The sequence below is a fragment of the Parus major genome, chromosome 11 (genome assembly GCF_001522545.3).
Source record: "Parus major isolate Abel chromosome 11, Parus_major1.1, whole genome shotgun sequence".
NCBI lineage: Eukaryota > Metazoa > Chordata > Aves > Passeriformes > Paridae > Parus > Parus major.
The window spans coordinates 7,897,618-7,909,754 of NC_031780.1; the positions used below are offsets into that span (position 1 = coordinate 7,897,618).

The 12,137-nt window shown below is 53.4% G+C and overlaps 1 protein-coding gene across 1 annotated transcript in view; it reads right to left on the minus strand.

The window, feature by feature from the left end:
- Window positions 1-6,070: 6,070 nt before the first annotated feature.
- CFDP1 (craniofacial development protein 1) overlaps window positions 6,071-12,137 on the minus strand; it is a 62,244-nt gene continuing 56,177 nt past the window's right edge. The window contains exons 6-7 of the mRNA XM_015640125.3: window positions 11,790-11,948; window positions 6,071-6,806 (exon numbers count right to left, since the gene is read on the minus strand). Of these exons, the coding sequence (XP_015495611.1) occupies window positions 6,716-6,806; window positions 11,790-11,948 (250 nt within the window). The 3' untranslated portion in view covers window positions 6,071-6,715. The remainder of the gene's footprint in view (window positions 6,807-11,789; window positions 11,949-12,137) is intronic.

Genomic DNA, 12,137 nt, shown 5'->3' on the forward strand with positions numbered 1-12,137 from the left:
GAAACGGGGAGTGACACGGGCCAGGGGGGGTGACACGGGCCAGGGGCGTCACACGGGCCAGGGGGGGGTGACACGGGCCAAGGGGGGGTAACCAAGGGCGACAAAGGGCAGGGGATCGGAACAGGCGTGCAACAGCTGTGCACAGACGGGTGTGCAACAGGTGGGCTTGCACTTGGTGTGCAACAAAGGCTATATGGGTGTGTAATGGGTGTGTAAATGAAGGAAAAAGGCTCTGGAATGGGTGTGTAATGAACAAAAATCATTAAAGGTTAATGGGTATGTACCGTGATGGGTACCAGGTAAATGGGGAGTCGTGCAGTGTGTAATGGGGATGGTGTGTAATAGCAGGGGGATACAAGGGACAGGTAATGGGTAGCTGTAGATGCAATGGTTCACATGGCACACCATGGCACACCCTGGCACACATGGAACACCTGGCACACAGGGCATACCACGGCTGCCTTCCTGGCCTATTCCAACAGCCTGGCCACATGGCCCATGGGCACCCCAACAGCTGGTAAACCTGGGTTTGGCATCACTGTATGCTGTGCTGCAGTCCCTGCCATCATCTGCAGAGAGCTGAGAGCAGGCTGGGAGGGGGCTGCAGCTGGGAGCTGTGGAAGGCACACTGAGCTGCCTGGAGGCACGAGACCTGTGGCCATGCAGCAGCTACACGCACACCCATGCTGCTTCCCAAGTGTGCGAGAGCCAGAGCACATAGGGAGGAGACCAAGGGAAGGGACACAAGGGGTGCCTGCAGCCAGTGGGCTCATGGGCAAGTGGGCAATGAGTGGGCCTGAGTGAGGACCCAGGCCAGTGAGCGAGTGGTGCATGTGGAGAGGCCAGGAATGTGCCCCTGACTGTGCACGTGCCTCCCAGCCACCATCCCCATCACCCCATCACGGCATTTCCTCTCATCCTCCGGGGTTACTTTCAGGCCACACCAGGGTGGGGCAGAGCTGAGGCCAGATTGCAAACACATGCCCTTCCCAAAAAGCAGTGCTTGAGCCACTACCACTGTCCCCAGCTTGGAGGCAAGTGTCCCTGTGTATCACTGTCAGAAAGAGAAACTGAGGCACGGCTGTGGGTGGGAGACATCCGGTGGCAGGGACTGCGGTCGTGCCCGCAAACCGCAGCTGCCCCGGCGGGAGCAGCCTGAGGACTGTGGTTTCCTCTCGGTGACAGTGGTGACAGTGCAGGCACTGAGCACTGTGGGCATCCTTGGGATGGGCTCCAAGCTTCCCAGCCTCTCTCCTGCCACTCTACAGCTGATCCCATGAAGCCAGGGTGTGTTTGCTTTGGAGACCCTGAGTCTGGTGTGGGTCCACTTGGCCAGCAGTGAGGGTCTCCTGGGATCCCTGAGGTGTCCCCAGGGTGAAGCTGCCACCATATGACTTCAGGCAGGTGCTGAGGGGCCATAAACTTCCTGCTTTTGGACTTAAAGGCAGTGGGAATTTTACTTTTCCCTCTCCCTGTGTTGATGCTCAGATCAAAGTGTTCACTTTCAAACTTGATCCCATTTTTTGGTCCATCAGAGCAAAAAATCACTGCTTGCATCTGCTGAGCACCCCAAGCTGGCAACAGTTCCTGCACATCCCTGCTTCCACAGCCAAGCACCCATGGTGTGACGGGCACCAACAGGTCTTCCTTTGGCTTCTCCTACCTTTGAGAAAATGAAATGCCAAAAAGTAGATGAAAAGAGGAGCATTACAGGGGCCCTACAGCACTGGGGATGCCCAGAGCTGGATTGGCTGCCAGAGCATCCCTGTGCTGCTGCCGGTGGAGTACGGTGAGGGTCCCACCAGTCCCATGCTGTGATTCCCTGCCAGCTCCACTGGACACAGGGCTTGGTATTTCGGGATGGATACTCCTTAGGATGCAGGTTGCCCCAGCAACAGTTGCTATGGAAAACACTTCAGTGGCAAAATTTCCAGCCATATTCATGTGTCCATCATTGTCTTCCAGAAAGTCCCTGGTGTATGGTGAGCCAGGCACGGCTGGCTCCACACGGGCAGGCTGCGGCTGCAGGGGACTGGCTGTGCTGGGCCTGGCTATTTCCTGGCTTTTCACAGCTTTTCCTGCTGGATATGGTGTGAGAAGGTGTAGGAGGTCTCCAAAGTGAGATTTAGGGGAACTTGGCAGATGTACAATGGACAGGGGGAGCAGACTGAGCCATTCCATATTAATTGGCTAGCAGCCAACTAGTGTCCCATTGGCCCAGCTGTGCCCCACCCATTGGATGAGATTCATTTTGGTCAATCAAACACCGGGCACAGCTCTGGGACAGTAGGACATACCAGGAAAGGGGCTGGCACTAGGATGTTTGCCAGGACCAGCAGCTTTGGCTGGGGCTTCCTCTGCTCCAGCCCACAGCCCCGCCAGGTCTGCGCTTCAGAAAGCCACTCCCCACCTCCTGGAGCAGCAATAGGATTACACAGAACTGAGTCTCCTAGCAATGAATGAAGAAATAAATCCTATAAGGCAGGACAGGATTTATTAGACTTCAATATTCTGGAAATAATGAGGACATTTCTCTTGGCTTGTAATATCATGGGACCCAATAAGATCACAACCAGGATTTATCCCCATGCTTCTCTGTGGCACTGGGCTGGTTCTTAGCTGTGGAGAGAAGATGCTGGGGGAGGCTGCTTGCCTTTCTGAAGAGCAGGATGGCAGGGCACCCCCTCATCTCCAGAAAAGCCAAGGCGGGCTGCAGGCCCCAGGCTGCCCCAACAGCAGCAGCTCTGTTTGTCTCCCCATTCATCCCCTAGTAAGGGCTGGCTCTGATCCTCACCCTGGCTGGGGCTCACTGCTGGGAGCAGGAAGGGCTGACAGCAGAAAGGGCTGGCTGTGCCATCACCATCAGCTGAGTTTCAAATGTCAGTGCCAGCACCCACCCCAGCACAAGGATGTCCTGGGGTGGAGACCCTCAAATGGGGTGGGAGACCCGCAGGCCACTCCCCAATAGTTCTGAACACACTGCAAACAGAATACCACTGTGCTGCTGGGTGGGACATTGCTCTGAAGGAGAGCTGGAAGGAGGCTGAAAACATCTTGGGAAAGAGGATATGATGGTGTTCCAGGCACCAGCTCTGCCCCTCAGGGAACTGCTTCCCTGACTGCAGGGAGATGCTCCTAAGGTCAGCTCCACACTCTGGTCCCTCCTCCCAGCAGCCAGGCTTTGCCCCATGGCAGCTCTGTTCATGAATCCCGTTGTGGTCCTTGGGACAGCCTGGGACTATGGGATGCACCCCCAGGCAGCCAGTGTTCAACCTCCTCCCATGTTGAGAGCCAACATTTATTCCTTCATCCCTTTCACTGAAGCAGCTTTAAATGCACAGTGTTACCCCCGTCATGATTTCTGTGGCCTTGTAACAGCCCCCACAAACCCCAGCAGATCAGTAAAGCTGAGTCTGTGGATCTGGGTTGGACACAGCTGGTTTTACCATGGCCCCAGCACACGGATGCTGCAGCAGAAGCCCCAACCATCAGGACACATGGACACAATTGGAGCCTTGTTTGGGGCTCAGCTGCACAAGAGGCCCCTTCAGGCAGCCAGAGAAGGGGGAGCTCCTCGGGGTGAGGTGATACTCTGGCCATGAGGAACTCCTTATAAGGCCAAAATTACCCCAAGCAAATGCCCAGGGTGAGTCCCAACCAATGGAGAACGCATGAGCTTCCCAGAGAAGACAGCTGAAGGTGGGAATGTCTCAAAAGATGGACCCACATCTGAGAACATTGCTCCTTGCAGAAAGTGTGAGGCTGCCAGGGATGTCAAGGGCTGGTGGGGACACTGAGGATTGGTGGGTCCTGGGGCCACCCCCCTTTGTGGGAAGGCAACTGGGCAATGGAAATAGCAAGCAGAGAGGGGTTTTGGTGTTTTGTTTTTTTCCTATAAAAGCAGCCAAGCTGTGTTTTCTGGAGACCTGTAAATCACTCCTCATCTTCAGGAAAGTGAGGCAAGGAATACATGATCCAACCCAGCAAAAACGCGGGACGTTTGGGAGTGTGGAGGAAGCCAGGAATCAGCCCAGGCTGGAGGCTGCCTCCCGGCCATCCTGCCAAGCCTGTCTCAGCTTGCTGGGCCAGGAGCTGGCACCACAGCCCAGCATCCTCAAGATGAGCTGGGCACACCATGCTGCCACGAGCTGGGGAGCCCAGCAGAGAGGGGAGTCGAGGCTCTCGGCCATTGCCATTACACTGCACTTTTCCAGCAGGTCAGGTTGCTTCCAAGATTTCAAGATTTTCCACATTTGCTCAGCTGAAGAGAAGAAAAAACTCTGGAGGGTTTCTGAAGAGCATAGCTGGGGCTGGCAGGCAGGCTCTGTACGTTGGAGGTTATCAATTTTCCCAGTTCACCAGCATATCAGGAGAGGTTACTGGCCACATCCCTCTAACACACTGTTAGCACACATGTGAATCTAAAGCTGCCTCCAAGCCACTCAAAGCTAGATGCAGCTGCAGGACTCACCATGGACACAGCCTGGAGCTCTTTAATGCTTTTAAAAACAAGGCTGGGTTTGGTGCCTCTGGCCTTTGGGATCTCCAAGGGTACTTGTTGCATCTCATTCTGCTTTTGCTCATGATACAATGCACAGAATTATTTTCCATTTCTTACCTACTTGGTACCTTTCCATTTCTTACCTACTGCTGGAGCAGAAAGGGCCCTAGAATGCAGCAGGGATACTCATGCTGCAGCAAAGGTTTTGGTCAGCAGCCCCCAGAAGGGGTCCCAGCCTGTGCAGGGGTAACATGACCCTTCCCTGCTGCTGTCCAGTGTCAGAGTCACGTGGGACACAGGGCAGGGATGTTCCCAAATATTCCTTCTTCTCCACTCAGCAACAGCAGAGCAATAGGCAAACTTTCCCTGTCTGACTGCTCAGCCCTCACAGCAGGCCCAGCCCTCCCAGCCCTGCTTGTGGCTGCCTCAGCATCTCACCATCTTTGGGGATCTGCAGCAAAACAAGCCTAGGCTGCCTTAGGGTCCCTGTTGGGAGGGGCCCTGTAAGGAGGGCAGGACAGCACAGAAGGAGAGAAGGCGCTGGAGATGGTCCAGCACTACCATTCTGAGCAGGAGAGCAGCCCAACTACTGCAGCAGCAGCATCCTTGCTCCACAGCCCCCACTGAGGTCCTGCCAGGGCCATTCACTGCCACTCAGGAGCCCCAGTCTGAGATATCCCCACAACAGTGCCTTGCACAAGGACTCTGGTTGTTTTTGCAACCTAAGCCAGAGCAGCAACTGGCTTGGAAGTGTTTGAAGATGAAAACATATCATCACTCCGTTGTTTTGTTTCTGTCCAATTTCAGGCTTGTTTAAGCAGGTCCATTACAGCTGATCCTCTACAGAACAGGGCGCCAAAGGCTGCAGCTCCCCTGAGCACATGGTGTTTTGTTCTGGTCTATCCTGCAGGCCACAGAGCAGGGGCTGACTCAGCAGCAGACAAATGAGCTCAGACTGTGCTCAGAGCCGCAAGCAAGGGGCCATGGGCATCACTCACCCTGTGGGCAGGAAGGATGGAGCTTGAGCTGCTTTCCCCCAGCACAGCACCAGCACGGGCTGCCCCACCAAGCAGGCCCAGAGCATCCTGTGGGGAAACGCTGGTGAGTTCCTCTACTCCCAAGGATGTGCGCAGGACAAACATCAGGAGCTGCCCAACTCCACCAGAGCCAGGCCAGCAGGGGTGGCTGGGATGACGCTGCATTGCTGGTCTCCAGCTCCAGCTGCTTGTTCCACACCCAGACTTGGCCTGGCCTCCCCAGCAGCTGCACTTGCTGAATGTACCCGTGTGGCCATGCTTTGGATGGGTGTCCTTTCTCCTGCAGCACTGCTACAGGACTACATTGACCCTGTCTCCCCCAGTTATGGGTTTCATTGCACCACCAGCCCCAGTAATGAGGAGGGAAAGTGATTCAAGCACTTGCTCTGACCCCCAGGCTGCTATCAGGGCACACACTGGGCACCTCTGAGAGAGGTTTTTATGACTCCCGTCAGACACTCCTAACTGTATGTGATCCTTAATTTCTTTGTCCTCTGCTTGCTGCACAAACCACACTGCCAGCATGCAAGAGTGTTGGGATGGAATACTTTATTCACATGAACACTCAGATCCTGGCCCTTCCTGCCTGCTGCAGCTGCTCCCATCTTCTTGACAGCGTGAACAACGAAGGATTTCTTCACCAGCTTGCTTAAACCCGCCCCCCCCCCCCCAGCATCAGACCCCACAAACAAGTACAGACAGTTTGGCTTTGTCTGGACAGGAGCAGAGGGCGGAGGGACAGGGAGTGCTGTGGGGCTGGCAGAGCAGGCAGAAGGGCTCCAGCCCACAGCCTGCGTATGCACAGCAGCCATGAAACCTTCCCGCAGCTCCACTCTGACCACCAAACATGCCAGTACTCTCCCAGCCTTGGCGGCTCCTCCTGCTGCACCTGGGATTGGTAAAGGATAGGTGCCACCACCTCTTCTCCTTGAAAAGTTGTTGCCAGAAATACACCAGTGTCTTCTATCAGCTGCTGGGCCATTTAACCCTCCTGTCCATTGACAAATACCCTCCCCAAACTATTACAGTAAAAGGAAAACCCTGTACGTTGAGACATACAGGCTGAGTCTTGGGTAGAGAACAGTTTCTGTGCTTGGTGGTTGTCGGTGGCTGGCAGCCCCCAGCCAGCCCTAGGGCACAGAAGGGAGCAAGATCCCCCACGGCTACCCCCAGCACATCAGGGCTTCATCCTGCTCAGTCTGATGTCGCGTTCGATTTCGAACTGCCTGTGATCCACGCGCTCCAGGAATGCTTTCCTCTCGATGTACCTGCAGGGAGGCAGAGGCAGAGGCTGTGAGCAGTGCCCGTGGCAGCCTGGGGAAAATCCCACCCAAAGGGATGAGCAGGGAGGGAAAGCACCATCTGTCTCCCTCCCTCTCTTTCCTGATCATTCCACTGAACATCTATGGACACCAAAACTGCTCTGTGGCCTGCTGCCTGTCATCTGGGGGACTCCCAGAGGTCTGGTGGTTGCACAGGCTAGAGAACTGAACTGGCTGATTCTGTTTCCAGATTTCCTACAGCTGAGAAACACTTGGTTCCAGATCTTCTCCTACAGCTAAGACACCTTTAAGGAGACCAGAGCAGGTCTTTGCACCACCCAGTAAATCATCTCAAACCCAACCACAACCGTCAATACAAGCTGACAGGCCCACAATACAAGCCAGAAACAGGCACAGGGAGCATCAGGGATGCAAAAAGCATCACCCAGGAAGCCTGCAACAGCTCAGTGATGCAGGCCAGGGATCTTCCAGCCACAGACCACCTTCTAACCACTACTGAGTATTTAGTGCTGCCCCTCAGCACAGCATGTGTGTGCTGTGAGGGAGAAGGCACGCCTGCGCCTGGAGAAGCACCTTGCTGCTCATTAATGGCATGCAGCTGAATTTTAATGTACTTTGCTGGAAACCCTTGCCACAGATAGCCTGGGGCTGTGCTACTAATTAACCTACAGAGGGAGCGAAATTGCAATTCAAAACAGGATCTGTAATTGAATCATCACAATTGTTTCGCATTTGTTCCAGGGTGGCAAACACTGGACTGCCATGACAAGGTCATTAAACTTGTGTGGGGAACCACTGAATTTGGCTGTTCTGTCAGTCACTGCTTTTCCTGCTCACCAGAGCAGCCCACTGCTTGAAAGCAAGACCAAAGCCTAAGGGACGATGAGCAACTCAGGCTCTGGGGAATTTCCAGCCTGCTGGGGGGCTGGAAGTGTGCATGAAAGCACCCAAGACCCACATGGGAAGGTTCAAGGCCTCTCCTACCAGTGGTCTCTCTGATACAGATGAACATTTGGTGATGAGGTCCCTGCAAGGTCAGGCTGGATGGGGCTCTAAGCAATCTGATCTAGATAAAGACTCCCTGCTCACTGCTGGGGGTTGGATTAGCTGGCCCTTGAAGGTCCCTTCTAACCTGAACCATTCCATGATTCTGCAATTCTTTATGCTACAACTATTGAACCTGTACTGAATGTATTCCCAGCAGGGAGCTTTTGCCCTTGCTGCAAGGGACAGCTCTGACACTCCTGCCCATCCAGTCATCATTGGAAATGAATTAATCCAGATTCATTTCAGTGAGTGATTCCCCCAAGCGGGTGAACAGCCCCTTGCGTCCCTGCTGTCACCTCATTCCCATTGTAGCTCCAGCCCATCTCGTGATGACACAACTGGGTCAGCTCATCTCTGCTGGCTGTGAGGGGCAGGGACCAGCACAGCGCAATGCAGGCGAAGAGCTGGCTGGGAGGAGGTATTTTTGTGGCCTGTGCCCCTCACCATTGAAGGAGGGCTGTGCACTGAGGCCCCCTCCCCACACTGGTTCAGGAAAGGCAGGCAGGGGAGTGTCGCTTCCCTTCATCCCTGTAAGCAGGGAGGTGACCGGCTCCTGGGGCTGGGCTCAGAGAGGCCACAGGAAGGAAGCTGAGGGTCACGCTGTATGTTCTCAGTGTCATATTGGGCGTGTGGTTTTCTCCCCCTCCACTGCTAAACACCAACCACAACCCCAGCTGGGAAGACAAGGACAGGAATTATTGATGTTCATCTGGGAACAACCCAATGGCCTGGGCAGCAACAGCCCAACCTCCTGAATCTGAAGCTCTTCTGGCCCCTCTGTGACACCCATCTATCAACTCCAGCAACGGGTCAGTCTCTTTCTCCTCCTTTTCCTCCCTGACTGTCGTGCCTCTCCGGTGGGCAGGGCCTGGCTCCTGTGGGATCCATATGGATCATGAACCAGGAATGCGCTCTCACAGCTGCAGCCAGCAGCGCTGCACGGAGGAGGAACTGCGACGTCATCCCATGGCGCTGCCCTTGGCTGGTCACAGCGAAGAGCTGTAGGTACCAGAGCAGACCCCCCAGGCACTACCTGGGCATACACTGGGGCTCGTGGGGCCTGGCTGGCTTGTGCTGCAGGCACACAGGGGCTGGGGCTGCAGATGGACATCAGCAGGGAAGCTGCAGCACAAGCCCTTCCATGTTCTGAAGCCTGTGCTGGAGCTGCAGCTCTCTCTGTGCTCAGCCAGCTCTGTGCAGCCAACACCAAAGCACCACCAAACACGGTGCAAAGTGCATGAGTGAGGCACAAACACCCGTCCTGCGCTTGTCTAAACAACCTTTGCTACCTGAATCAATACCTTCCTGTAAATTATCAACCTGCCTGGAAACAGGGCAGCTGTGATCCACAGCAGAGCAAAGTAAATCCATTGGGAGCAAGGCTGTCTCTGCTAACAAGGGCAGCTGCAAGCTGCTCTGGGGAGGGTCTCCAGTGCTGCCTGTCCCCTGTCAGTCACCATCAGTCACCCAGTGCAGGAGTGCATGGGCTGGCTGCTCCCCCATGGGGCTGCCCTACAAAGGTGGCCCAATTAAGAGGCCACTACACATTTCCATTTATAAAGCACATCAGAGAGATGAACAGCAAAGGGGATAGCTGCCTCTGCTCCTTACTCCAGCCCCCTCCTGTCAAATCCAGGACAGGCCCTCAGGACTTGATGCAGCCAGGCTATAAAAGCCCAGATTCTACACCTAAGGAAATGCAAATCACTGGATGGGGGCTGGGGGTACAAGGGGTGGAAAATCAGAGGCAAGGGAGGACAGAGCCATGGGGCAGTACAAGTCCCCTCTGTCTCAGGAACTCTAGGCCCAGGCTGTGGCTGGCTTATAACTGGCGCTGGCAGCAGAAAGATGCCACAGCCCCACTGCTCCACTGGTTGCCGTGTTCTGGCTGAGCGTGTGACTGCTGGAGAAGGGTCAGGGAGGTACGAGGAGCTCTGAGCTGCAGCAACTTCTACAGAGTTAGCACAATGAAGAAATTCAGCCTGTCCTCCCTTCTGAGCAAAAAGCCTCATGCCTTCCTCGAGACATGCACAGACCATCTCTGTAAGTGCACAAAACGCGTGGCATTGAGCAAATATTTCCAGGAGTGGGCTGTAGTTTTCCTTGTCAGGCAGACGTTTACAATCACACAGCAGGACACGTGGGGAGCAGAGGTTTCTAGCAGCACCACAGATTAAAGGCAGCGCCCCGCTCTCGCCTGCCTGGGTTGAAGGGTTAACAACAGCTCATTACAATTTTTATAGAGATGTGTAAATGATTGCCCACTGAAGGGTGAGCACAGTTGACATTATTAAAGGAGAAGAGGCAGCTGCAGAAGGGACAACAGGCTCCTGTGAAATGACCTGAGGCCGGCAGCAGCTGTGTCTGTGTGACCTGCCCCCCAGGCAGGATGGCTGCCCTGTGAGGGTACTGCACCCTTCACACCAAGGTGGCCAGTAAGCAGAAATGCAGTGGGTTGTGCCTTCATCGGTGCTCCTCCCTTCTCCCTTCACCTTGAAGGTGGAAGCAATTCCTAGTGAGCAGCTGCTCGGTTGATTCCCCTCATGCTACATGCCTGACTAGTATAAACATATTTGAAAGGAGTGTCTAAAGTTATCCTGGCATTATGTTCCTCATTCGTTTAATGACAAAAACCGCTTGCAGAGAGCTCAGCAGATTTTCTAGCCTAGGATGTGACAAAACTGGCAGCAAAACCCAAAGCTGTCCAAGATTAAAGATGCTCTTAAAATTGCTGCTCTGCTTTGCTCGTCTTTTCCATGCGCTGATCCCTTCTTTAGCCTTCAAGGACCGTGACGTGAGTGTCTTTGGAAAGGTTTGCCAGGCATGGAGAGCAAGCTGTCCTGCTTGGATGGGGTGGGAAAGGAAACAGCACTGGCCAAGAACAGTTGACATACTGGATTTGGGCACACAAGAGATGACACAAAACACTGCTCTGCCAAACCTGTATGTTGTGTAAATCATTCACCTCCTTGAACTTCAGGGATCTCAGAGGAACAGCTGCCCCTCTCCAGCATTCCTACTTTTTTGTTCTTAATTGTTCTACTTTCTCAAGGGCATGTGACCAGAAACAGACCAGGGGAGATTTGATGGAGAAGGTGTGTTGTGGAAGAGTGCAATACCAAACTGAAAATATCTATTTGATAGTTTGACAGTTATAAAATATGTTTAAAACAGAAAAACCAATCTGCTGGAATGCAGAAGCTTTGAGTTTTTCCTGCAGAGTAAAAGAACAGCTTATAATAAAATATACATTTTATGTGCTGTCCACTAAACTGGTTATGTTTTCCCAGAGCTTAGCAAAGCATTTGTAGTGGAAATGCTGCTTCTGATCTCATTATCACTTCCCGCAGTGCATGTTATTAACCTTCTGTTTTATTTACAGCATCGACATTTACTTTTATGATACTTCCATTAACTTCATTGGAGTGAACATTGCTTGATGCACACAACCAACGCCCAGCACTGCCATAATCCTTAACGCACCTTGCCAGCTGTTATGGGTTTACACAAATCTTTACATGGGAGAAAGGAGGACTGATGCAGCTGAAACATGTCATTTGAAAAACAGAACAAAACCCTCCCAAACTGAAAAAAGAAAACAGGACAAAGGCAGCTATGTTTCCTTGTGGGGGGGGCTACATTAGACCAGTTCATGCTCTGTGTCACAAGCAGAAGAGATGATTAAGCCAGACACTGGCTGGACTTAGAGAACTCACAAGGTTGCTAGCAGAGAGTGATAGGTGTTTGCAGACTTACCTGTCTCCCTGTGATGCTTACAGCAGCTACTGGCTTTATGTAGCCCTAGAATAAATCCTTAAGAAATCCCATGGGTGTTTGAACTCTGTAGCCAGCAACGGGCTTCCCACATGTAAAGGAAGTGATGGGAAATTCTGGACTACTATTAGATAAAGTCCCTCTTACCCGTCTTTCCCTCGGTTATGGATTGCCAGCTCCTCCACAATCCCCTCCTCCTCCTTGAAGTTCTCCCAGTCCAGTTTAGATTTCTCCAGTGTGCTCATCTTCTGCTTTTTGGCACCGATCTTCCCCAGGAGGCTACTCATACCACTTGGCCTCTTCACCCTGATGGAGATGAAAGAGCAAATGTTGGTTAAATGCAGGGAGACGGCAATTAAAAACAGAGCTGAGAAACATCACACGTGAGAGTGGTGGCCTTGATGGTGGTGAGCTACTGCCACCAAACAGATGGCCACCAACTCCAGGCAGCCTGCAGGCGGCAAGGTCACGCTTCCTGCAGATCCTGTTCTGCTG